General features: G+C 36.1%; 1 protein-coding gene and 1 pseudogene across 1 annotated transcript; both read right to left on the bottom strand.

Moving 5' to 3' along the window:
• Positions 1–54: 54 nt before the first annotated feature.
• LOC120610540 (serine/threonine-protein phosphatase CPPED1-like) lies at positions 55–25,069 on the bottom strand (annotated as a pseudogene).
• Positions 25,070–25,516: 447 nt separating this feature from the next.
• Positions 25,517–26,586, bottom strand: OR8B12 (olfactory receptor family 8 subfamily B member 12). Its single transcript, XM_039872834.1, has one exon. The coding sequence runs from the start codon at positions 26,578–26,580 to the stop codon at positions 25,645–25,647; it is 936 nt and encodes a 311-aa protein (XP_039728768.1). The 5' UTR covers positions 26,581–26,586; the 3' UTR covers positions 25,517–25,644.
• Between the last annotated feature and the right edge of the window lie 1,078 nt (positions 26,587–27,664).

Raw genomic sequence — 27,664 nt, 5'->3', positions numbered from 1 at the left:
AAAACAAAACAAAAAAATAGTGGAAGGAAACTGTAAATGAATCATAAACAGCAATCATTTTGTCTTCATCAAATCCATCAGGTCAACTTCTATTCCTTTCTCATACAACTCATCTAAACTATAGTACTGTTGAGTGATTTTTCTCAGCAGGGACCACCATGACTTGGAGCCCATGGGTATCTGCCTAACTGACATCCAATGGCAGACGACACCACCAAGTCAAGGTTCTTGCAGATGCCCCCCGGAATTCCTGTGGTAGTGGCCTGAGAATACAGCTTTGATACCTGCTTTGGCGAACTTGTCTGTCATTTCCCTCTGAACGGTCTTGGTGAGATTGAAGTAGTCGTTCTTGTCGATGCTTTGGAGGAACGGCAGGATTTGCTGGAAGACGATGGCACTTCTGCTGCCCTATGATGCTCAGCTGCTGGAGGTCTAGCCACTGGGCCTGGGCCTGCTTCAAGGCGGGGCACCTGGAGGCATCATACAGGAACTGGGAGTTGAGGATGAGGAATAGGATGCTCCCGACCCAGAAGTTGAAATAGTCATATCACCAAGTCTGCTAGAACTCCGCAGTGGTCTCAGGGGTGGGGACATTGCCCACATCATGGTTGCGGCTGACAAGGACCAGCAGGATCTCGCTGTCCACTTTCCTGAGCACTCTCTGTAGGTCCTCTGTCTGCTCCTTTAGCCAGAGCGTCACAGGCATGGAACGGATGAGGTCGCCACACAAAACAACAGGGTTCAGCCTGCTGATGGCCTAAGGGCTTGCTCAGTTAGATGGATCTCCTGCCCCCACTCATCTCCATCGCTGTCACAGTCTCCAGTGGACCAGGCCTTCATCAGTCCAAACTGTGGGTCTGCACCCTGGATGAAGTAGAATGGGCCTTTCCATTTCCTTTCCTTTTCTGAGAGAAACGCGTCCAGGGTCTTGCTCCCCCGGCTCTGTGGAAAACACTGACCCTCCGCGTCCGCCCGCCCCCACCTCACCTCGCCCTGCCTCACCTCCGCAGCCAACAGGATTCTTTTTCATTTTCAAATTAAGTTGTAAGTAAAATATATATATGTAAAATTTATTTGTATTTTTATGATTCATAAATTATATAGTCTAGATATAAGTCTTTTATTGGGTGTATATTTTATAAATATTTTCTAATCTTTGATTTGCATTTTTTATTTTTAACAGTCTTTGAAGAGAAAAAGTATTTAACATTGTTGAAATCCAGTTTATGAACATTTTTTAGAGTTCATGCTTTGTTTGCTTTAGCTTTATTTGTCTTAGGGAAAACTTTCTCTAACACAAAATGAGAAAGATTTTCTCCTGTTTCTAAAGATGTGATGGTTTTAAATATTATATTTAGACAAACCCTCTTTTAGTCCATTTGTTATTATATGGATTTCCAATTGTCCAGCATCGTTTATTGAAGACTTTTCTTTATTGAATTGCTTTGGTAACTTTGTTGAAAATAAATTAACCATATGCGTGTAAGTCTATTTCCAAAGCCGCTACTCTATTCCACTGATCTATACTCTTATTTTTATGCCAGTACTACGGTGTCTTGATTGTAGAATCTTTAGAATAAATTTTGAAATCAAATAGTGTAAATCCTCCAAGTTTGTTCTTATTTTTCCAGGGTGTTTTGTTTAGGCTAGATCCTTTCCATTTATATATAAATTATAGATACAACCTGTCAATTTTTGCAAAATCATAGTGGGATATTGATTGCAAGTACATTGACTCAACAGATCAATTTAGGGAGATTTTTTATTTTTCCTTTCTATGATTATGGCATGTTTTTCTATTAATTTAGGACTATTTCATTTCTCTTGCAATGTTTCATTGTTTTCAGTGTACCAGGCTCACACATATTTTATTAAATTTTTGCTAAGAATTTCATGCTTTTGGCACTGTTGTACATGGTGCTATTTTTTTCTAATTGCTTATTACTAGTATATAGAAACACATTTATTTTATTTTATTTTTTTGTATTGAGCTTGTCTCCTCTAACCTTACTAAACTCTCCTAGTGATTCTAGAAGCTTTTCTGTAGATTCATGGATCTTTTCTATGTAGAACATTATCTGTTTAGCTTTTCTTTCCAATTGATACTTTTTAATTTTTCTAGCTTTGTAGAACTTGGTAGGCCCTCCACTACAATGTTGCATATGAGCAGTTGGAGATGTCAACCTTGATGCATTTCTGATATTAAAGGAAAGCTTTACACTAATTAATAATGATTTTTTTATATATGCCCTTTATCAGGTTGAGTAAATTTCCTTCTATTCCTAGATTTTTATCATGAATAGATGTTGGGTTCTGTCTAATGCTTTCACTACACTTATTCAGTTAATTTTTTTGATTTTCTTTTTTATTTGGTTAATTTGGTGAATCACATTAATTGATTTTCATATGTGAAATCAACCTTGTGTTCCTAGGGTTAAACTCCACTTCAAAATTGTATAAAACTGTTTTTGTATTATGTCAGATATTATTTGCCATTGTTTTCAGTTGATTATTATTATTATTTTTTTGGCATATAAATTCATGAAGAATATTGGTCTATATATTTTTTCTAGCACTGTCTTTGTCTGATTTAGGTGATCGGAAGTAACATGGCACCATCTTACTCTTAAGCCAAGGTTTCAGTCACTAATGATCACTTCACCAGACTTATCCCTAGTCTAGGCAACCCGTTAGTGCTGCTGAGAACTGAACTGGCTATAGGCCTGAGAGTCTGGAACACCAAGGTGACCTTTACACAGGTGTTTTCCCAGTGGCTTCTTCTCCATTTCTCAAACTGGCTGAGCCTACAGTTAAGGCAAGAACTGACTTTTATACTGCACTCTATAGTTTACGAAGCCCCTTCACATATACCATATCTTGATCAATCCTCACAAACCTTTGAGACTGTATCATTTTTCCATTTTACAGATAATGAAGTTGGAGTATATATGACTTTCCCAAAGTCACATAGTAAGAAATTAATGTATCAGTGCATCCTATGAAAATCTTTTACCTCTAAATTTCAATGTTCATGGTCCTTCCATTACTCTACCATTTAATGCATTTTCTAACTTTTCTAGAGGATTTTGGGGGGTCTCACAAGGAATAGTAATTTGATTAAAATATTTTGGCAAAAGACATGTGGCAGGGAGTAATATTCAATACCAAATGCAGAGAAGTTTGGAAGAATAAATCAGGAATGAGAATTGAATCTGTCATGGAGATAAAGACCTTGCTGGAGTAAATGTCTTGGTCAAGTTTTGGCTCTTCTATCCCACCCAAACAACAAAATGAAGACCTTCAATGCATTTAAGTAAACTCAAACTACATTCAACACCAATTAAACGGGTGGCCTCGCAGCACTCCCTCTCCCAACTCACTCTCCTATACCCCTCTGCGCCACACTCCTCATTAATGAGAGGGCAGTATAAAGCCACCAGGCTCCACCTACTTAGAGAAAAGCAGCCTGGCCCATTATCACTTGAGTCTCATCCACAATCAAGCCTCCTTCCTATATTTAGCAGTGTCCTGGCCACTAGCCTGACATGTCATTTAGAGAATCATCTCTTGCTCCTAGACCAGATACTCCCAAGGCTGGAAATGCAGACACTCTCTACTCAGAGCTAGCTGCCTGAAGCCATTGTGTCCTCATTCTGCCCATTCTGACTGCTCTGCATGCCCACACTCAGCAATATCATGTCACTTACACAGACAGCACATGCTCACAGGTTACCCTGCTGCTTCACCACAGGGATTATGCTGGTGCGTCACTTGGATCTGATGATTAAGTTCATAGATGCAGGTTTCCTCCTTTTGTTGTTGTCCCTGGCATTTTCCCAAGAGTTCTGCCCCAATGAGTTACTGGCATGGTTCACTTTTGAATTGTGGCCCACAGTTTGAAAACCCTTGTCTCAAACTGTATTTTGGAGACCAACTAAGAAGGAGTAAAAAACTGTGAGAAAGATCACTTAAGTTATCATTTCCAGACTATTTCAATCAAAAATCTAGAAACAATCTCTTTTTCCCCAGCATATCATATATGTTAGAGGGATTTACAACAAAAACAGAGCTGTGTGGTACAGCAACTGCCTCAACATTCTGTTTCATCAAATCTCTTTTCATGTTACAAAACAAACAAACAAACAAACAAACAAACAAACAAAAAACTGTTTAGTGATCCTTGGCTCTTTCCTTGAAACTAAAAGTGTCCTAAACTAACAAGACACTGATGTGCTTTGGCCAGATTGGTTAACAGGACTTTAGCCTTCTTTGTTTTGTGTAGGCTGTATTATTAGGCAACTCCTACCCTTCAGATCCAGCTCTTTCCTTTTGGGCTGATCAGTTTCGCCACAAAATAATGCTCCACCCTCTTAAGAGGTAAGGTAAGAGTGGACATAACAATCTTAATGGAGTCCTTTTGACATGTTTTTCTTTTTAGTTTATGTTTAGGAAATCTTTGCCTAACTCATTATGAGAATTTCTTATATGTTTTCTTCTAGTAATTTAAAAGCTTTAACTCTTACATTTAAGACAATGATTCATTTTAAGTTAATTTGTACAAATAGTGAGAAATGGCTGAGGTTTATTTTTTGCCGTTTAGATATCCAGTTATTCCAGCACCCTTTGTTGAAAATGGTATCTTTTCCTCCATTGTATTACCTTTACACCATTGTCAAAATCAAATGACTATGCAAATATGGGTTTATTTTTTGCATTGTCTTGTTCTATTTATCTATATGTCTATTACTTGATTATTGTAACTATAGTCTTGAGATCAAGTAGTAGAAATCCAAATTTGTTCTTCCTCTTCAAAATTGTTTTCACTATAATAGACCTTTTCATATCAATTTTAAAATAAACTTGTTGGGTTTTTTAAGCCTGTTAGAATTTTGACTGGGATTGCATTTGCATCTATAGATTAAGTTGAGTAGGATTGCCATCATAAAAATATTGAGTTTTTTAGTCCATGAGCATGGTATAAAGCTACAATCATTCTTTAATTTCCCTTTGCAATGCTTTGTTTGTCGAACATCTTCAGTAAATTTATTCTTTAGTATTTTTAGTAAATTTATTCTTTAGTAATTGGAATTTTGAAAATTGTGTTTTTTTAACTATTCATTGCTAATATACAGAAATATAAGAGATTTTTGTATCACCTGTAAATCCTGAGACTTTGTGAAACTCATTCACTTATTAGTTGTATTACTTTTTGTAGATTCTTTAATGTTTTCTACATATGTGATTAGTCATCCACAAATAAGAACAGATTTAATTCTTTCTTTCTGATATGTTTGTCAAGTATTTGTTTTTTGTCTTATTATAGAACTTCAGTACAATGTTAAATAGAAATGAGAAGTATAGATACACTCGCTTTATTTCTGATCTTAGAAGATATTGAGTCTTTCAATACTAAATATGTCAGCTATACATTTCTCAATGAAGATGTTCTTTTCTGAAAATTTATATCATAAAAGGGTATGATACAAGGGTATGAAAAAAAGGACTTTTTTAAGATGCTTTTTATCTATCTTTTGAAGATGTCATATGGTTTTTCCTCTTTATTTCTATAAATATAGTGAATTACATGTTTGTTGTTTAGAAGTTAAGCCAAAAAAGCATTCTCAGGAGAAACTCTATTTTGAAATATTACGTTTTTACATATTGTTGGATTCAAGTTGCTAATATTTTATTAAAGATTTAAATATTTTTGTTTATAAAGGGTATTGATCTGTGTTTCCTTGTGATGTCTTTGGGTTTCAAGGTAATAAAGGCATCCTAAGAAAGCTGAGAAGTAATCTTTCCTCTATTTTCTGAAAGACCGTGTGTTGAGTTGGAATTATTTTGACTTTGAGTGTTTGATAGAATTAGCTTATGAAGCAGCTTGACCCCAAGTTTTTTGTGGGAAGACTTTCTGTTAAAATTCAATTTCTTTTGCAGTTACTGAACTACTCATATTTTCTGTTTCTTTGTTGGGTCAGTCTTGGTAACTTGAGTCTTTTGAGAAATTTGTCCCTTCCTTCTATATTGTCTAACTTAATGGCACGATGTTATGATTTTTTAGTGTCTATAGGATCTCCATATATTGATAATTTATATCTTCTCTATTATTTTTCTTGATTAGTCTGGGTAGCTGTTTATCAATTTTATTGATCTCTTCGAAGAATAGCTTTTGGTTATATTCATTTTCTTTTTCTGCTGGTTTTCTGTTTCTGTTTTTTTGATTTCTGTTGATTTTTTTTCTTCTTTCTGCTTACTTTGGGTTTAATTTGTACTCTTTTTTCAAAAGCTTTCAAGGTAGAAACTTGGATCATTTATTTAATACCTTCTTTTCTGATAGCAGCATTTAAGCCATAAATTTCCCTCTAGGCACTACTTAACTTTTGATATATATAATTTCAAATTTTGATATATATAATTTTTTGATATATATAATTTGATATATATAATTTCATGATCTTTAAGTTCTAAAAATGTTCCAGCTTCTCTGGGAATATAAAAAAAATCCAATTATTATTTAGAAGTACATTGCTTAATTTTTAAAATTTGAAGGGTTTCCATATTATCTTATTGTTGCTGATTTATAATCTAATTGTATTGTGGTGCCCCTTGAGCAGCTGCTTCAGCACTGGAGCTCAAAGAACATATTCTGTATTGTTATGCCTTTTTAAATTAATATTCGTTACCCTAATATATTTAATTTAAAAAATTAACATTTGCTAAGTGGAGCACAGGATGTTAGATGGTAAGTCCTTGTTTCAACAACAGACAAGAGAAATTGAAATAAAGAAGTTTATTACTTATGTCCTGAAATAAGTACAAGGCATGCCTCAAGGGACTACACAAGAAGGTCAAAGCAGAATGCAGAAAGTGAGAGAGCTTTAGGATCTGGAGCACACCTTTATTACAACCTATGGGTAGAGTGCTTTGGGGTACCCAGACTAAGGCCAGACTGGTCAATTCAAACCTAAAGAGTAGGGCTTTGGTAAGCTGCATGGGGGTCTTATCTAAGGGATTCACAAGGGAAGGCCCAAAGAGGCAGGGAAGATTTTATGAAAGTTCATAGCAGGAGCCAATACAGCCCGTTTGTATGGAATAAACCACTGGAAGCAGCTTGGGTGGGCCTGCAAATTGAGAAGGGCAGAGTCTCAGTAAATCTCCTGGGCAGGGTGACCTGTGTTATCCAGATTGATTGCAACTCAGTAAGGCAGTGGCGCTCACATCTGCAGTCTGGGAAGGAGGAGGGCTCAACCAAGGAACAATGGCTTATACCTGTACTTCTGTCTGGGAGAAAGCTACCCCTCCAGCTCTTGCCCCAAAGCCTGATAACTCAGTGCCTCCCTGTATGTCCCTGGTGCCCCTTGACCAGCTGTTTCAGCACTGGAGCTCAGAGAGAGTGAGTCCGTCAATGAGTAAAGCTGGGCATTGGCCCTTTAAGAGGAATTTTTGCACCTTCCACTGCCTTCTGTCTCATTCAGCCACAATCTGCTGGTTTTCACAGTCAGAGTTTGTGGGGACTTCTCTTCCTGGCTCTGGAGCCCTGGGCTGGGGAGCCAAGTATGTGGTGGAGACCCCTCGCTCTTCAAGAGGGTGATAGCCCTTCTGATTTTCGATCACCACCCACAGTTGTGGGATTGGGCCATTTTGCATCTCTGCCCCTCCTACTGGTTTGAGGTGACCTGTTATTTTGTCCTTAGTTGTGGGATTCTGTTCAGCCAGACCTCAGGCAACTCTGTGTGCTGGTTGCTCTGTAGCTCTGTTATAATTTTGGTGTGGTCACTAGAGGAGGCATGCATAGGCTCTGCTTTCTACGCCATCTTTACCAGTCCACCAATTATTATCTTTTATTATATTATTAAGTTTATTGAGGTGACATCGGTTCATAAAATTATATAGGTTTCAAGTGTACAATTCAATAATATGTCATATGTATATTCCATTGTGTGTTCTCCATCCAAAGTTAAATTTTCTCCTGTCACCATATATTTGATTCCTTTTACCCTTTTCTACCTTCCCCCTTCCCCCTTCCCTCTGGTAACCACTAAAGTGTTGTCTGTGTTCATGAGTCTCTGTTTGTTTGTCTCGTTCATTTGTTGCTTTCAGTTTTATATCCCACATATGAGTGAAATCATATGGTTCTCAACTTTTTCTGTCTGACTTATTTTGCTTAGCCTGATAATCTCAAAATCCGTCCATGTTCTTGCAAATGGCAGGATGTTGTCTTTTCTTATGGCTGAATAATCTTCCATTGTATATATGTACCACATCTTCTTGATCCAATCATCTATTGAAGGGCACTTCATTTTTTTCTATGTCTTGGCCACTGTGAATAATGCTTCAGCGAACATTGGGGTTCATATATCTTTACGGATAAATGTTTTCAATCATATTTATATTTTAAAGTGTCCCTAATACATGGCATATAGGTGGGTCTTATTATTATATTTGTTTATTTGTTTAAAATCTACATAACAATCTCCTTTTCTTGATCGAAGTGTTTAACTAATTAAGGTTTAATGGAATTATTGATATGTTTTGATTTGGCTCTTCTGTTTTAGTTTTGTTTTATACTTACTTGTCTGCTCTATTTTTTGTACCTCTGTTTCTCTTTTCCTGGATTTTATTTACAGACTTTTTACAATTTGATTTTAACTTTTCTGTTGATTTTCTAAACAATACTTCTTTGCATTAATTCGTTAGTGGTTGCCTAATTACAATATACCAGCTTAACCATCCAGTCTTTTTATAGTTAGTAATGTACTATTTCATGTAAATTATAGAAATCTTGCAAGACATACATGCACATCAACCATCATTTATGTTATATTTGTTATATATGCATATATATATTGCATCTACATATATCATAAATTCCTCAATAAAATGTTATAATAATTTTATTTAAACAGTAATGTGATTTCTAACATTGAGAGAAAATAACATAAATAAAAATAACGTTTTTTATTGTGGTCAAAACCATATAACAGAAAATTTACCATTTTAACTATCAAGTGTACAGTACAGTGGTGGTAACTACGTGCATATTTTTATGTCACAGACCCCTAGAACTTTTTTATCTTGCAAAACCGAAACTATATCTGCCAAACAACAATTCCCCTTTTCCTCTCTTGCCAGCCCCTGGCAACCACCATTTTATTTTCCGTCTCTATGAATTTGACTAGTCTCAGTACCTCATATGAATGGAGTTATGCAATATTTGTCTTTTTGTGCTTGGCTTATTTCACTTAGCATAAGGTCCTCAAGTTTCATCCATGTAGTAGCTTATGATAGGATTTCCTTCTTTATTAAGCCTGAAAAATATTCCATTGAGTGTATATATCACATTTTCTTTATCCATTCAACTGTTGGTAGGCATTTAAGTTGCTTCTATCTCTTGGCTATCATAAATAATGCTGCAATGAAGATGGGTATGTGAATATCTCTTTGTGATCCTATTTTCAATTCTTTTGGATATATACCCAGATATTATTCAGATATTTTCCATTCTTGGTGTCCTTCTTTTTCCTTTTTTTTAAAGGTTCAAGTTTTCATATATCATTTTCCTTCAGCCTGAAGAATTTTTTTGTTTGTTTGTTTGTTTATAATTCCTGGTGCTACCGGTCTACTGGCAATGGATTCTCTCATTTTCCTCTTAAAAATGTCTTTATTTTGCTTTCATTATTGAATATTTTTGCTAAATATAAAATTCTGGGTTAATGGTGTATGTGTGTTTCTTTTAGTACTTTAAATCTGTTGCTATACTTTCTTTGGGCTTCCGTGTTTTCTAGAGAGAAATTAGCCTTTTATCAATTTGTATGCAATATTTTATTTTCTTCTGTTTATTTTTAAAGTTCTTCATCTTTGATTTTAACAGTTTCAGTATGATTTGTTTTCATATAGCTTCTTTATATGAGTTCTGCTTGGTGTTCACCTAGCATCTTATACTAAAAATATCGGTCTTTAATCAAATTTCGAAAATTCAGAGGGGTTAATTCTTCAGATATTTTTGGTGTTACAATTAAACATATGTTTGACCATCTGATATACTTTAACAGACCTCTGATACTTTGTTCATGATTGTCAATCTTTCTCTCTGTATTTCATATTACATAATTTCTATTAGACAAGCTTCAAGATTACTTAGACTTTTCTTGTCACGTCCATTCAGCTGTTAAGTACATCCATTCTGTTATTTCAGAAGTTGTATCTTTCCATTATAGAACGTTCTTTTTTAGCGTTTCTATTTATATGTTGATATTTATCATTCCTCACTTAAGATTTTCATTTATTAAAAACATGTTTTGTGTTACCTTATTGAGAATAGGTGTAATAACTGCTTTTAAAATTCTCATCTGTTAGTTCCAACATCTAGTTCATCTTGTGGTCTGAAACCATTGTTTTTCCATTTTCTTAGTTCTATATCAGGTAATTTTGGATCGTATCTTGAACTGTGAATGTTAAGTGAAGATACTGGATCTGGTTTTTTTTTTCTTTTTCTGTTCTTTTTCTGCAGTGTGCTAAGCTTCTGATGGCACTCTTGCCCCCCCAATGTGTTATGTTTCCCTTCTTTTATCAGGTAATGTTCTTGTCTTGTCTGGGCTTGAGCTGTATACTCTGTTTCTTGGGCAGTGTCTCTGATACCAGTTCAGATATTTTGTCTTTATCTGAACTGCTTTGAGTCTGTTCTGCACATGTGCAATTTATGATTCATCAGAGATGTGATGAATCTAGTTTGGGGATTTTCTCTCTGTCGCATTTATTTTCAGAATCCCCCAATTCTCTTTAGTATTTATGATTTCTTGACTTCACTTACCTGGTTCCTTGCACAAGAGAGAGTGTGAATTTTTCTACATGGGCACCATGAAGACTATATTTAGTGCTAGGGAAAAAGCTATAAAGATGGGAAGTTACGTAGTATTGCTCTCTATCTTTCTTCCTCAGAGTGGTTGTTCATTCCCTACCAGAGTCTGTCTGCTCTGTTCACTTTCCAACACCTTCAGGTAAATGTTTTGCTTTTCTTTAAATGTATCTAGATTTAATATTTTTATGCAGAGGTGTCATTTAGTGGGGTCATAGTCCATGATACCTAGAATTCTTTTATATAAATCCATTTATAACATACATACATTTCTTCACCCTACACTATGTATGACATACATGAAGTGCAGAAATTTTTAGTTCAACACAATCTGCAATCACTATGCAGACAATGCTACAGATCCTTCCAGCATCTCAGAGAATTCCCTCATGCACCTCTCCACTCAACAGTACCTCTCTATCCTCAAGAAATTACCATATTCTGGCTTCTATTTTTATAGGTTGCTTTCGCCTGTTCTTGAATGTCATATGTTTTGTTTTCTGGCTTATTTTGGTCATCATTATGTCAGTAAATAGATTCATCCATGTTTTATGGAGTAGTACTTTGGGATTTTTCTGTGTATTATTCCATTGTATTAATCAACGATCATTAGTTTTTCTATTTTATCTTATGACAATAGTTATTTCTTAAAAGAATATGCCAGGTTATATGAAAACATATGTTTATATTTATCCTGTTCTAATGAAAACAGGATAAATATAAACATGTCTTATATATTACACAGCTATCTACTTAATATGTGTAGTACATCAAAAATTTCAAGGCAAATTTATAAAATAATGAAGGCTGTCAATTCATCTCCAGATTTTAAAAAAAGTTTGTTAAAGCTAACAACATTGTTAATTAAATGCTTTTTAATATATTACATACATAACATTTATGTTTTAAGTGGTCAATATTACGAAGCTTATTTTTAAATAACTATTCATAGATAGAGGTTTATTTTTTACAGGCCATCTAATTGCACATTATTGCTTATTGATTTTCCTTAGGTAATTAATTCAGGTAGTGGTTCGTTGCACATTTCATAAAATTAGAGAATTGGTTTTTGATGTAAAATAATCATGTTTTAGTATATGGTGCAGTTTTGCTTTTATAATAGATTAATGACCATATCTTTAAAATTTTACTCAGAAATCATGCCCCATTATAGACTGTTATTATATTGTTACTAAGAAAATGTGTTATCAGTTTTATGACATACTAGAAATATATTGTTATGAGTCATGAATAATAAGTGGGTTGACAGTAGAGGATAGAAGAGTGCATTGCAGGTAGACCGGCTGAAAACAAACAAAAAAACCCCCAAAAACAAAAAACCTGGAAGCCCAGTAAAGCCTACATATTTGGGAAAAAGCAAGTGAAACTATGGGCTGAATCACTGAGTGTATGAAAGGGAGGAAAGAAGATTGTTGGGGTTGTTAAAGATGGTGATTACTCATCCTAATCTTTGCACTTTCAATAGAGGACTAATTGCGAAATGAGACACAGGAGCCTCACAAAAGAAGATCGAAAGATCAGCTTTAGTACTAGTAAACTTAACTGGAGGATACAGCTTAGCTTTGCAGCCACAGTGGGATTCTCTAATATGCTCACTGCATTCCCCAGATAAATGTGATGAACCCAGGCATAGGAGAAATGAACAACATCAGGCTTTTCCTACCAAGCAGGTAGAAACATATTAAAGAGGAAACAAATATTGGTTCAGAGGACAGACCAGTCCTAAAAAGAGAGTCCTAAGGAGACTGGGCCATTTATTCCTTGTTTTAGTCTTCCAGCTTCAGGAGTAATGAGTCACTCTTCTTTCTTAAGGAAGAGAAGAACAAAGATGGATAAAGAGAAAGGAATTCTTCCTATTTTTTATTTCTCTAAGGCAAGGAAGGAGAATTTTAGAGGCATCACCTGCTTTTGGCCAGTGATAACTGGCCCATTTACAGAGAGAGGGAATCAATTATTCAAATCAGGTTTTCTCTAGTGAATAAACTAATCACAAATCTCACATATGCTCATAGTGGATGTTAAATTCTTGCTTCCAGAGTTCCACAAGTATGGTTCAGAACTGTTTCACTGTTAAAATATTTATTTTTCAAATCATCTTGAAAAAGTAACTAGAAAATGCGAAGACTACAACTTCTCAAAGACTATTTCCCCTTCAGCCCAGCTGTTTCCCTGTATTGGTCAGTTATCAGCCTTGCTTCTGAGCATCCAAGTCATTCTATGCAAACTTTAGATAAACAAAAAGGGAGCTATTTGAAGAGACTGCTTTCTCAAACAACTTCAAAAAGAGAAAAGGTAAACATTGTTCTGGAACAATTCATCAGCACTTCCTACTTGAAGAACACTCCTGAATTCAGAGAAAGAGCAAGACACTCAACTCTGTCATTATTTATGTAAGAAAAGTGAAGCAGAGAGATGTGTAACTGTCATTCATGATATTTAGCTTACATTTTTGACTCTGTCCTATGGGTAGGTGGAGGAGGCAAGAATGCCAAAGAAGGATTTAGGAAACTGATCTGAAATCCCACCAGCTAGGCCTTCTGGATGCACAAGATGCCCAGGGAAGAACAAACCTATATAATCTGGTTAGCCAGACAGAACAGAAACCAGTTCCAAAGTATGGGTAGGGTATAGGAAAATCATAATAGACTGCTCGGCCTCCCAGGACTAGTGAAGGAGGCATCATTACCACTTCTAGGCTTGAGTTAGTGCAAAGAGAGCGAGCTGTGTGGGGAGGGGACACGTCCTAAGTATAACTCTTAACAGATGTATCAGCCCACAGCTGTCCCAGAGAGAGGAGGCCAGAAGAGTAAATACTCTGTTCTTTCCCACATTGCTTACTGACAAGAGAAGGCAAAAGGGTCTGCTAATGCAGTCTATATTAGTCGGACTTCTGGGGAGAGAGCAAGATGGATACATGTAGAGAAGGGACTTGCAGAAAAAAAATAAAAATATCCAGCATAGACAGAAATGCAGCCCTACAAATGAGTCCTAAATCATCAGGAAGAATAGACTGTTGGAATGTCTGCTTCCAAAACACCTTTGGGACACCAGACAGGAGAGCTGGGAACAGCAAGAAGTTGCCAATATCCCTCCAGGAGATTGAGGGCTATTAAAAACCCACCAGTTTTGTCAGCATTGGAATAATATCAGAGTACGTGGAAAAGACTCACTGGCTCCAGCTCTACACATCTGTGAAGAAAACAGGCAGAAGAAGCCAGGATACCACTAATAGCAAAATAGACCTCTTCCCTTCTGTTATAAGAGGAAATAATTTATTCACAATGAGTAAAATCAAAATTTCACTCAACACATAGAGCATAAGGATAAAGATAAATTCTGGTATAGATTTTGTTCTTGATGATGTATCAAGAGCAGAAAATATGGCTAGGAAAAAAAAGCTCAGGAGACAAATGACAAATGACTGATTCAGATGGAGCTTTTTTCTCTCCTTAATGTGATATCAATAACATAGAAACACTTCTGTCAGTTGGGAGGTGTGCCAAATACTTGTTAGTGTTCAGCCCATATTCCCTCAGATCTTATTCTTTTTGATTGCACACCAGCTTCAAGTATGCACTCACAAACTCCAACAGCTAGCACCTACTTTTATTTGCCAGAGAGCTCTGCTCAGGATGCCAGAGCCTGCTTTCCCTGCATAGGAAATCCCAGAGTGCCAGGAAGATTACACCCCTGGAGAACCCCTAAATCCATGATTGATATTTTTCAGAGTATAAATACTCTGGATGCCTGGCCCTGCTCAGGACAACTCTGAAGCATGTCATGCAATGTCTTCAAAGACCCCATGCAAGCTGGAGCCAAAGTTGTTCATCATCAGGGCTTGCTTGATATTATAGTCACGCATCACTTAATGACAGGGATACATTCTAAGACGTGTTGTTAGGTGATTTCATCATTGTGCGAACATTATAGAGTGCAGTTACACAAACCTAGATGGTCTAGCTTACTGCACACCTAGGCTATATGGTATAGCCCATTGCTCCTGAGCTATAAGCTCGTACAACATGTTACTGCATTGAATACTGCGGCAGTTTTAACAAAATGTTAAGTACTTGTGTATCTAAACACACCTAAACATAGAAAAGGTACAGTAAACACACAGTATAAAAGATAAAATGTGTGCGTGTGCATGTGCTCATTGGTGAGGTACAGGGAGGGCTGTGGAAGGAGGCACCATTGGAGGGAGACACCATTGGAGGGAGAGTAGGCATCAAGAGGAGAGAGGGAGAAAGGAAGAGAGAGAAAGATGAAAAGAAGAGAGAAAGGGAGAGCAGAAATCAAAAGAGACAGAGAGATAAAGCATGAAGTGAGGAAAAATAAAAAAGAGAGAAGGAAGGGAAAGGGGGAGAGGGAGAGGGAAAGAAGAAAGATAGATTTTTAAAAAAAAAGGAGGAAAGGGAAGTGAGAGTGTGCACACAAGTGTGTGTGCATGTGTGTTCAGAAGCAGGCTTCCCGGCTTCCCTCCTCCCAAGCCCGCTCCTTGCCCTCTCTTGACAACTCCTGGCCCTTCGGAGGCATGCTGAGCCTCCTTGTCTATTCACACCACCCAGAGCTAGCAAATTCACTTTGCAGTCAGATCAAGCCTTCTCTTTCAATATCCCAAACAAATTTTGTACTTATAATTCATTATAATCTTATGAAACCACCATCGTATGTGTGGTCCACCATTGACCAAAATGTCATTATGTGGCGGCACATGAAGACACACTTTCTCAGTCTTCCTCAGTCTCACCTCTGCAATCTCTACTGGATTTACCTGGGAATGCTTCCTAACAAATCACCTTCACATGAATTTTCATCTCGAGGTCTTCTGGAGAACCCAATCCAAGACTGAGGAAAAGGAAACCAAATGAAGAATACAGGAGTTTGTACAAAAAGAAAGGGGGAGAAAAAAAACATTTGAGGAAAAATTAAAAACCATCACTCTTTAGAAAAAAAATGTTTAGAATTCAGACTGTATCATGAAAAAAATAAAATAAAATACACTTGATATGTCAGTATTTCTCCAACTCGAAAGGAAAATCTCAGAGTTTTCATCTCAGAAAATGAGGTATTGAAAGGATAGCTCAGCATAGCTGCTACTTTGCTGTAGAAGATACTGGTTCTCAGTGATTGGTCCCCAGAGCAGCAGGAGAAGCATCACCTGTGTATTTCTTAGGAATGAAAATTCTCGAGTCTTTCTCTAGACCTACTGGATCAGAAATTCTGTGAATAGGGCCTAAAATCTGCATTTTAGCAAGCCCTTTGAGAACCACCAGTATAGCTCCTGGTTCCAGGATGTGAACTGAGGTGCAAGCATTTCCCTGATCCAAAGAAAAAGAAACAGCTTTTGCATCTGCCTCAGGAGAGAGGAAATACAGGATGGTGTAAAGGATAAGTATGTAAGAAATACAGATGGAAAGTCATAATGCTCACGACTACAAAATCTACCAGCCTATGAACAGGTGCTGATAAAAAGGACTTTGATGAGAAGAGGTATGTCTCATATGCTATGGTTCATGGTGTTGTGGTCACAGAAAGACAGATTGACCATTGCCACTGGTTGGGCCATGACACCACCAATATCTATCCCAATATAAACCAAGCATTGGCAGAGAACAGACCCGAGACACACAGATCCATGCACAGGGGGGCGGACTCCTGTCCTTTAGAGAACCACACCCACCTCTGCTTTCACGGTTCAGTCAGCGGACCTGGGGCTGGGCCCCCTTCTCATTCGACTGATGGTGGCTGTTTTGATCCTCTGATGAGACAACCTCAGGACCTTCACGGCCACTTAGTACCCACGCACCGATTTAATAGAGCTGTAGATTTTCTAGTTTCGCAAGGTGGTTTGCTGTTTCATTTAGTTTGGTTTTGTTTGCCAAGAGCAAACTCTTAAATGGTCTTTGAACAAACCACATGCTTATCAGGTCATTATTTCCTTGACTAAATGAAACAGAAATAGAATGAACATAAGAATTGACATTAGGAGCACACAGAATCTAAAATGGCCCCTCAGGAGCTGGACTGTTCAATAAAGTAGCCAGCAACACGTGTGGCTCTTCAAATTTAAATAATTAAAAGTAAATGAAATTTAAAATCCATTTCCTCAGTCACACTGGCCACATTTTAAGTTCTCACTAACCACATGTGGTTGGTTAGTGGCTACCATGTTGAAGAACACAGATGGAGAATATTTCCATCACTGTAGAAAGTTCTGATCTACAAGACAAAAAAAAAAAAATGCAAACCATTAGTGAAACACCACCCTTGAAATGTGAATATTTGTTTCAAGTGTAGGCTACAGATCTCTTCCACTTTGTACAATAACTATAGTTCAGAACATATAGTGTGACCAGAAGAAGGGCAAAAATCTATCCCAGGCACCTTCCATTCTAGTTACCATTTTGTGGAACAAGTCATCCCAGAACTTAGCACCTTAAAGCAACGATGATCAGGTTATTCTCTCTCCAGGTCGTGGGGCTGGGCTGAGTGAGGCAGTTCTCATGTCTTTGTGCTGGGGCTATTAAAATAGTGATCAATATTAAAATAGTGATCTAATGACAAAGAAGTGGAAGAAAAGAGTCTTGCACTTCAAATTTGTGATGTTCCTATGGGATACAGAGTTCATTATCATTTTAAGTGAAATGGCAAAGAAGTAGGAGAGCTCTAAGGAAATAAGCTCATAAGGATGTTGAGGAGAAAAATCAGCCCCGTTAAAATAACAAAGCTTTAAGAATAAGGAAAAGAGTGTGGGATGGAGTTCTTGTCCTTTTTTGAAACAAACAAAAATAAAGTAGTTGCTGTTGAGACATTTCTCACAGCTATTCTCTTTAGGGGTCATCTCTATAGTTGGAGAGAAGAACCTCTTTACGGGCTAAATGAATGCTGTGATTCAGAAATGAGAATTTCTATTGCTGTTAACAAGAGGATGACTAGTCTTAACATGGGAAAGATGAGCAATGTAGGAATGCCTCTCTTTCTGTCTCTTTCTATCACTTGTGAATACTCTCCCAGGTTTGCAAAATGCACCCCCCCAACAGAGTCAGCAGCTCAGGAAGGCTAATGGTCCAGTATGGGCTGAACTAGAGTATGCAGTAGGTCCTCACAGCAAAAACAGGGAATCAGCAGCTCAGAGAGGTTCAGTAATTTCCCAAGTTGCTTAGAAACTACGTTTTGAATAAGGAATGAGAACTGGGGAGAGGCCTAGAGACGTCATGATCTCTGCCTCCATTGCTTCAATTACCCCTACCCCAGAACCAAATTAGGAAAAGAAGTAGTCCCAAAGCCATCAGTTTTCAGGCCTCCATATTAGGAAGAAGGACAAAAAGAGAGTGGATGCTGCCACACAGCCACTCCTCCTTGTTCAGCTTAGTGTCAGCAGTACAGAGTCACAGTTTTTGCTCTCTTATGTCCTAGAAGAAAAATGGCTTGGGTGGTATAGGAAGAGAGGTTCCCTAAGCATATATACTTTTTCCTGTTATGGCAGAAAAATTAAAGCCTGCCTTATCCTGGAAACAATTCTGAGCTAATGACCATGATATCAAATCAAGGCCATGCCCAGATATTCCTCTCCAACTGAAGAAAGGAAAAATCATCTGTCTATGGAACGGTGGCCATAAGATAATATTTAAAAGAAGGTTTCTTTTCATGTGTATATATCAAGATCTGACTGGAAACCCAACGAAACTCCCCTCACATGCTCTCCTAGGCAGAGGGGGGGTTCTTTAATCAACAAGAAAATGTAGGTTTCACAAATAGAGCACATTTTGACTTCTGCACAGAATTTCACATCCCACAAAGACTCCTTGTCCTAGGAGCAGAAGCAGAAGCCTCTTTTTCCAGAGCTGTAGGCAGAGTACAGGACTGACTCTGAGTGGGGTCCCTGTGCTGGCTCTCTGTGACGATGACAAGTTTCAGCAGTACAATCTGTGAACCTGGCAGTTGGTTAGGGCCCTAACACTCTCAGCATGGCAAAGCCTTCGTCACATTACCTGTTTCAACAAATTTATCTAGAAAGCTTCAAAGCTACCAAACGCTGTGTTATCAAAGGACAGGGAAGCTGCCCCAATGGAGTTTAAAACCTATGCATGAAGGAGAGAGAGGAGTCGATGCTTTATTACCGTTGGCTCTAAGGAAACAGTAATGTGCCATGAAGGGACAGCAGGAAAAAATCACACATAACTGTGGTGACATTTTTCTAAAGACACCTCACTTTTGGAGGTCAAGAATCACAGTGCATATTCTCTATTATTTTGGCTAAGGCAGAAATTCACTATATGAATGATTTTATCCCATAATAATTTCATAATTCCACAATTCCTTCATTCTAATGAGAATATAAGAGTTAAATTATACCCAGTTGCTGTGAAAAGTTTTCTCTAAAACAGTGTTAATTGAATGATGATGCAATTTTTCCTATACTTTACTTTCTTAAATAATGATATATATTTTCTCATAAAAATGACATGGAATATAGTGGAATTTTAAATATTCTGTTCCTTGTTTTTGTGTTTTAGGTGTTTTCATTCTTTTTTAATTGTGTTAAGATCACTTAACAGATTTTCCTCTTAATAAATTTTTTCAGTGTATAATACAATATTGTTAACTGGAGTCACTGTTTGGTACAGCAGATCTCTAGAACTTATTCATCTTGTGTAACTGAAACTTCATACACATTGAAAAATTGAACATAATATCTTTAAATTCATGTCAGACAGAGTGATTCCCTCCACGTGGTGGCCTCATACCTAAATTTCAGGAAAGTAATCAAGTCACATAATAAACAGGAGCTGAACCTAGAGTTCAAGGATATCTGAAAATCAGACATGAAGTTCTCCTTGGCATAGAAGAATCAGATTTTAAAATACAAGTGCATCTGAACAAGGGTGTTACATTTTTACACTGGAATATAAAGGGACACATGGGCAAGAATTACATACAAACATACAAAAATATAGCCATGAGACTGTGAATGTGGAGAAGAAAGAAATACTGGTAACTCATCTTAATTTTGTATAGAAAAGGAAGAAAAGAGAAGGAATATCAAGAGGAATTTTTAAGGGTAAAGCAGGCTTCCACATGTTTAGAAGTAGAAGAATCTGTAAAGATAAAGAGACTAAAGATCTAAGAAAGATAAGGAAACTTTGAGGGAATAAATCCCAAGGAAGATGAAAAGAAGTTGACAGAGTTCAATATCCATTCATGCTTTTAAAATATTTATTTGAATCAGGAAATGATGGACACTTCGAGATAATACAAAATATATGTAACTCAGTCTAAAAGCCATCTACTTAATTTGAAAACTGTAGAGGCATTCCTAATTAGAACTTGGAGTAAAACTAAGATGCCTACAGTCTCCAGTATTACTTAACATTGTATTAAAGGTACTAGAAAATGCAATTATAGATGAGAAAGGAATATGAGACATAAGAAACAGAGAGAAAAAGGTAAAATTATCTTTAATTATAGAATATCTTATTACATATTTGGAAAACCTGAAAGGATCCATGAAAAAACTTCTACGAATAATAATTGTATTACAAAGTATAACATTAGCATAGGATTCATATATACAAACAATAATTAGGATACAAGGAAAGGTAGAACCCTTATTACAGTAGCAAAAATAAAATAAAATCCCCAAACATAAATCTAACAAAAATGTGCAAAGCATAGATGAAGAAAATAATGAAATATTAAAAAATACTGAAGTTGACATGAAAAAATAGAAAGACCTATCACACTTTATGATTATAAATCTCAAGTTCCAAAGGCATTAATTCTCCTAAGTTTACTGATAAATTTAACATGCAATCAATAAATATGCCTTCGAGTTTTTTTTTTCTGGAGCTAGACAGATTAATTATAAAGGTTACGTTTAAACATGAATAGTCATGAAGACCCTAAAAATGACAAATGCTGTGTGAAAAGTTGCTTTCAAGGTATGAAATGTTATAAAGCTTTTATAATTCAGGCAGTCTGGTATTGGCTTTTGAATAGACTGACAGACCAATAGAACAGAAGGGCAAAACAAGAAATAGCCCAAGTATCTGTGAAACTTAGTATGTAATGAAGGTGGCAGGTCAAATCAGTGGGGAAAAGATGGACTTTTTTATAATAGTGGTAGCACAACTGGATAGCTATATGGAAAAAGATAAAATTAGATCCATTTCTCACACCATACACTGGTAAAATTTCTAAAAAGATCAGATATCTAAATGTAAAGAAATAAAATCATACATTCATTATGAAAAAAATGAATGACTTTCTTTATAATCTGAAAGGAGAAAAAACATTCCTAACTATGAGTTAAATACCAGAAATAATAAAATATTAATAAATTCAATTTAAAAAATTTTAGTATAAGAAAAGTTAAAAGCCAAATCACAAATTAGGAAAAAATATGCAACTTATACCTCAGACAAAAAACTAATATACCTAATATACAGTCCTCCTAAAAACTGAGATCAAAATCCAACAGAAAAGTGGAGAAGGTATGAAGAGACAGTCCATATAAGGAGTAGTAGTAATAACAACAATCATTGAATACATGAAAACATATCCCACATTTCTCAAAATTAAATAAATGCAAATTATCACAATACTTAAAAACTATTTTTCAAATTTGGGTCAGACAGAGTGACTCCACCTGGTTGGAAAATTTGAAAAAATTGAGAATATACCATGTTCGAGAGACTGTAAGAAAATGGGTGTTCCTACTTGTTTTCTGGAGGTAAAATGTCAGTTCTTCCCCAAAAGATCCACAGATTCAATACAATCCCAGTCAAAATCTCAGCAGGTTCTTTTGTAGGAATTTACAAGCTGATTTAAAATTCATATGAAAATTTAAGGGCTAAATAACCAAAACAATTTTGAGAGAGGAGAATGAAGGTAGAGGACTTATACTAACTGATTTTAAAAATTATTATAAAGCTATAATAATCAAACTGTATGGTATTATTGTCAAGACAGATAGATGAAAGGAATAGAATATAGAGAACAGAAACAAACAGACACAAATATAATCAATATACCTATAAACTCCTATGTATCATCCAGGAGAAATGAAAAGATATGTCCATACAAAGACTTGTACATGAATGTTCATAAAAGTTTTGTTTGTGATAGCCAAAAACAACCCCAAAACCACTCAAATATCCATCAACAAGTAAACAGATAAACAAAGATAGTATATTCATATAACGGAATATTAGATACACATATGTTGTATATAAATGCAAATATACATACACAATACACATATATGGATGTCTATATGTATTTTTAATTTCATCAAATCAATAGGAAAACAACTAATTACTAATAGCTGTAACAGCATGGAAGAAACTGAAAATACTTATACTAAATGGGAGAAACAAGACAAAAATGAATACATACTGTATGATTCTATTTACATAAAAATCTTGAGAACGAAAACAAAGGAGTAACAGAAAGCAGATTAGTTGTTGCCTAGAAAGTAGAAGGGCTGGTGGTGGAAGGAGGCAGGAGGGACAAAATTTTGGTGATGGTTTCATGAGTGTGCATATGTCAAAAGATATCAAAATTAATACTTTGAATATTTATAGTTAATTGTATGTTTATATCTTCTTAAAACTCTTTCAAAAACATAAAATAGAGAAATAAACAGATACATGTTTATTGAATTAAAAATACTTGTAATCCTAGAAACTTCAGCCTCAAGTGCTCTGCCCCTACAAAGCATCAGCCAAATAGAGGTAGAGGTAATACACCCATGAGGTGAAGCCAGAAGATCAGGAGACCCAAAATGTTGGCAGAGCCAACTGTCATGGGTTTGCTATGTCATCTTTCTCTTCTTCTGGCCTCAGAAGGAATAGTTAATGATCTTTTAAATAGGACATAACACGAACTATAAAAGGCAAAGTTGATAAATCAAACTTCATTAAAATTAAGAACATCAGCTATCAAAAGATACCGTTAAAAATAAGCAAAGCATAGTCTGAGAAAAGGTAGATATAGAGAGTCAGAGATGGAGATAGAGATGGAGATGGAATAGAGATATATGTGTGTGTATGTATATATTATCAATAGATACACATATGTTGTATATAAATGCACATATACATACACAATACACATATATGGATGTCTATATGTATTTTTAATTTCATCAAATCAATAGGAAAACAACTAACAACACAATTTTTTAAATGGATTTGAATACTTACTTCACAGGAGGAGATATCTGAAATATATAATATATAATATAATAAAAATATGCAAATATATCAGAAGTTGTTCAACATCATTACTCATCAGGAAAATAAAACAAAAAGGCATTCCACTACACATATCAGAATGAAAATATATATTTTTTTTGGTATGGAATAAAACAAGGATAAAAATACCAAGTGTTAATAAGGATGTAGAGCAACTGGAAATCTTGGACATTGTTGATAGCAATGTAAATTAATCAAACTATTTTGAAAACAGTTTGGCAGTATTTATAAAAGCGAAACGGAAAGATACTCTATTATCCAACAGATCCACAGATCCACATCTAAGTATAATCTAAAAGAAACGTTTGTTCACTTCAACCAAAATATATGTTCAAAAGTATTTCTAAAAGCTTTATTAATAATAGATAAAAACTTGAAACCATCTAACTGTTCATTAACAGGCTAAATAATTATATATTTATATAATGGAATATTCCACAGAAATATAAAATAATAATCTATTTACATATACAGCCATGTAGATGAATATAATAGGCTTTATGCTGAGGAAAAGAAGCCAGGAACAATAGAGTAAATGTTTATATGAAGTTCAAATACACACAAAACTACTCTATGATAATATAAGTCAGAATAGTGGATAGCTCTGTGGGAAGGGGATTGAGGGCCAGTAGTATTTCCTGGAAAGGAGCAAGAGGAAAACTTCTAAAGTAAATGGAAGTGTTTTGCATCTTGGTCTAGGTTGCAGTTACACATATGTGTGCAAAAATTTAATGAGCTATACACTTCCGATTTGTTCATTTTGCTATATGAAAGTTAGACTTCAAAGTTTTCAAAAGAAGTTTTCTTTCATACCTACATTGTACCGCATATCCAACACACCAACCCCACTCCTAAATTCTACATTTCTTGAAATCAGGGATCTGTTCAACCTCATCCCAATCCTCCTCCTTTATGCTTATTCTTTTCTTTTTGGCAACAGTGAACAGAATCAAAGGTCAAAACTAAACATTTACTCAAACTCCCCCTATTTCCCAGTAGATGTAAACTTTCCTAAGGAAAAGTCTATAAATCAGAATATTTCCTCAGCACTTCACATATCATTGCTTCTCAGAGAAATTTTACCAATAATAGTGAGTTTAGAGAAAAAATTGTTCTTTTGATTTTTGACTATAAAACCATATTTCTCATTACCTCGTATGGTGGATTTATGAACTTATCCTGCGATCATCATCTCTTCACCATATGCCTCATTATTAGGATATCAAGGCTATCTGCAATGCCTGAAAATTCTATTGCAATTGCCTCCTAATAAGCAATGACTTGGGGCTGCCCTCATAATTATGTATCCACAGCCATCTGGTGCTCTGTTACATCCTCTGGACCAAGTGTCATCCAACAGAAATATAATGCAAACCACATACATAATTCTAAACTTTCTGATAGATACATTAAAAAAAACTAAACAGATAAATTTATTTTAATATATTTTATTTAACATAATATATCCAAAATGTTATCATTTCAATATATAATCAAATAAAAAAGCATCAATGAGATATTTTACATTATTTTTCATATTCCTCAGAGATTCAGTGTGTATATTACACTAGCTTTGCACACTCACAGTATGGTTCTGCTTAGATGATCACATTTCACATGCTCAGTACCATACATGGCTAGTGGCCACCATATTGGATAGTGCAGCTCTCAATTATCTTGGACCACAACCAAGATAACCCTTGAAATAAGATTTTAAATTCTATCTCAGCCTCGAAATAATATAGGACACCTCCACCCAACATCTTCATACCCCATAAAATTACATTTCTCTACCCTAGAAGTCCTAATTCACTAACCTCTGTCCCTAGTGCTCCACTTAACAACTCAGTGGTCACCATACTTGCCTCTATGCGAAATCTAATAAACTTCTCACTTGCACATTACAAAATTCATCAAACACTGATTTCGTCATTTTGCCAAGACCAACTTCACAAAAACTTTCACCTCCTACTCTCTTGCAAGATGTGATATATTAAAATTATCCTGTGAAAAGTAGCATGAAATTACCGTGAATATATTCATAATTTAGATGTGCTATATCAATTAACTTGTGAAATGAAATCTTCCCCCCCAAAAAGATGAGGCAAGAAACCATGGCATAAAAGAAGACAAATTGGATTGGGATTCAAGCTGGAATTTCAGTCCCAGATCTGTCACCAGGTACTTTTATATTCTCGAACAACATGCAAATATTTCTCAGTCTTCAAGGAGTGATGTATTATATAAAAGCACTACATTAAATAATTCCTAAGCCACATTCAATATTGGATACTCTATAGTTATAGAAGCTATTTTCATAAAATAAAGAAGAAACAGTTGGGGGATGAGTGTGAGAGAGAGTAAATCGATTTGGGGAAGAGAGTTCAAATTTCCTCTATGCACGGGATAGAAAAGCAAGAAGCTTGTATTTCTAATTGAAAATAGTAATAATAATAACAACACTATAATTAAAAATTCTCATCCCTTTTCTCAATTTCTAATATTTTTTCAAGAGAAGGTTATTCTACCCAAGGTTTTCTTTAGGGCACATTTGACATCCTTATTCCTCAGGCTATAGATTAATGGGTTGAACATGGGCACAACAATGGTATAGAACAGAGAAGACACTTTCCCCTGGTCAAGGGGTATAATAGAAGGTGGTTTGAGGTACATAAAAGCTCCTGACCCAAAGAAAAGTGAAACTGCAATTATGTGGGAACTGCAGGTACTGAAGGCTTTGGACCTGCCTTCAGTGGAGCTAATGTAAAAAATGCTGGAAATAATGAAACCATAAGAGATAAAAATGGCAACAATAGGCACCCCAATGCCAATGGTCACAACAATGAAGACCACCAGTAAATTGATGTAAGAGCTATTGCAGGAGAGCTCAAGGAGGGGAAGGATATCACACATATAATGATTGACAAGGTTGTCAGCACAAAAGGTCAGAAACCCTATATTTCCTATATGAGCTGTAGCCCCCAAAACCCCCATCCCATAGACACCCAACAAAAGGAATAAACACACCCGAGGAGACATAGTGACCATGTACAACAATGGTTTACAGATGGCAACATAGCGGTCATACGCCATCGCTGACAGAATGAAGGATTCAGAAAAGACAAAGAAACAGAAGAAAAAGAGCTGAGTCATACACCCTGCATAGGAGATGATATTCTTCTTTGAGACAAAACTCATAAGCATTCGGGGGACGATGGCAGTAGAGAAACTAAAATCTATGAAGGACAAGTTGAAGAGAAAAAAGTACATGGGAATATGAAGGTGAGAGTTCAGCCCGATCAGTATTATCAAGCCCAGGTTCCCCACTACGGTGAGCACGTAGAAACCTAGAAACAGGAAGAAGAGGGGGATCTGGAGTCCTGGCTTGTCCGTTAAGCCTGCGAGGATAAACTCTGTCACAGAGGAGGTGTTTTCTGCAGCCATTCTCCTCTGGGAAGATCTGTGAGGGAAAAAGAAAGAACTGCTCAGAGGAAGAGGGGAGCGGAAACTCATTCTTGAGAATGGCATTTAAACAGATTTTTGAACTTAAAGAAGATGGCATCTCCATGTACCTGCAGCTGTTTTTACGGTCCCAAGTGCCTTGAACCATCCATCCTAGTAACTGTCTGTGGGTGAAATTTGCCTCCAGTGTAAGGGCTGGTCTAACTGAGGAGAATGTTCAGAAAGCTCAGCTGGGATGACCCTGCCACCTCACTGTGGCCCTCTTCTAGTACTTCTTTCCCTCTACAGACCCTGATCAAGTTTGTAAGGCCTGGGTTCCCTCTCTGAGTGTTCTTGAGAGGCAGAAGCCATTCGACTCTGCATAGACCTTCCACCTTTGGTCAGTGCTAGTCAGAGCAGAAAAATGGGGTCGTGTTGCCCAGAATCTTTAGCTGGAATGGCCGTAGAATTATTATGTGAAAATAATACTGGAGTAATAAGCATTTTGATGGTTGCCAGATGGGAGGTGCGTTGTGGGGCAGGGTGAAAAAGGGGAAGAGATTAAGAACTACAAATTGGTAGTTACAAATAGCCACGGGGATGTAAAGTACAGCATAGGGAATATAATATTGCAATATTATTACAATAACTATGTATGGTGTCAGATGGGTATTATATTTCTTGGAGTGATCGCTTCAAAAGTTGTATGAATGTCTAATCACTATGTTGTACACCTGAAATTAATATACCATTGTAAGTCAACTGTAATTGAAAAATAAAAATATAAAAACAATAATACTGGAGTAATAATATAAACTTATTAAAGCTAAGAAAAAAAGAAAACAAAAGGAACAGTTACTGAGAACTAACTATGCAATAGACATTGTTCTGGGCCATTATGATTAAACCCATTTTACAGATGAGGACACTGGGCCTAAGGACTTGCAGCAGACCCAGTGCTTCTAAGTTGCAGTAGAAGGTGAACTCAGGCAGTCTTGCTGTCGGGGTTTCAGCTTTTAACCGCTCTGCTACAGAACAGACCAGGCCAGGCAAGCACTCAGCCTCCTGCTTGGAGTCACAGTTATGT

Source organism: Pteropus medius, unplaced genomic scaffold (assembly GCF_902729225.1).
Source record: "Pteropus medius unplaced genomic scaffold, Ma_sr-lr_union100, whole genome shotgun sequence".
Lineage (NCBI taxonomy): Eukaryota > Metazoa > Chordata > Mammalia > Chiroptera > Pteropodidae > Pteropus > Pteropus medius.
The sequence above is the reverse complement of the archived record's forward strand: the minus strand, read 5'-3'. Positions and strand labels throughout refer to the sequence as shown.

What these genes read in the sequence shown, in the direction of transcription:
- OR8B12 (XM_039872834.1), bottom strand. Translation starts at nt 26,580, where the DNA reads ATGGCTGCAGAAAACACCTCCTCTGTGACAGAGTTTATCCTCGCAGGC.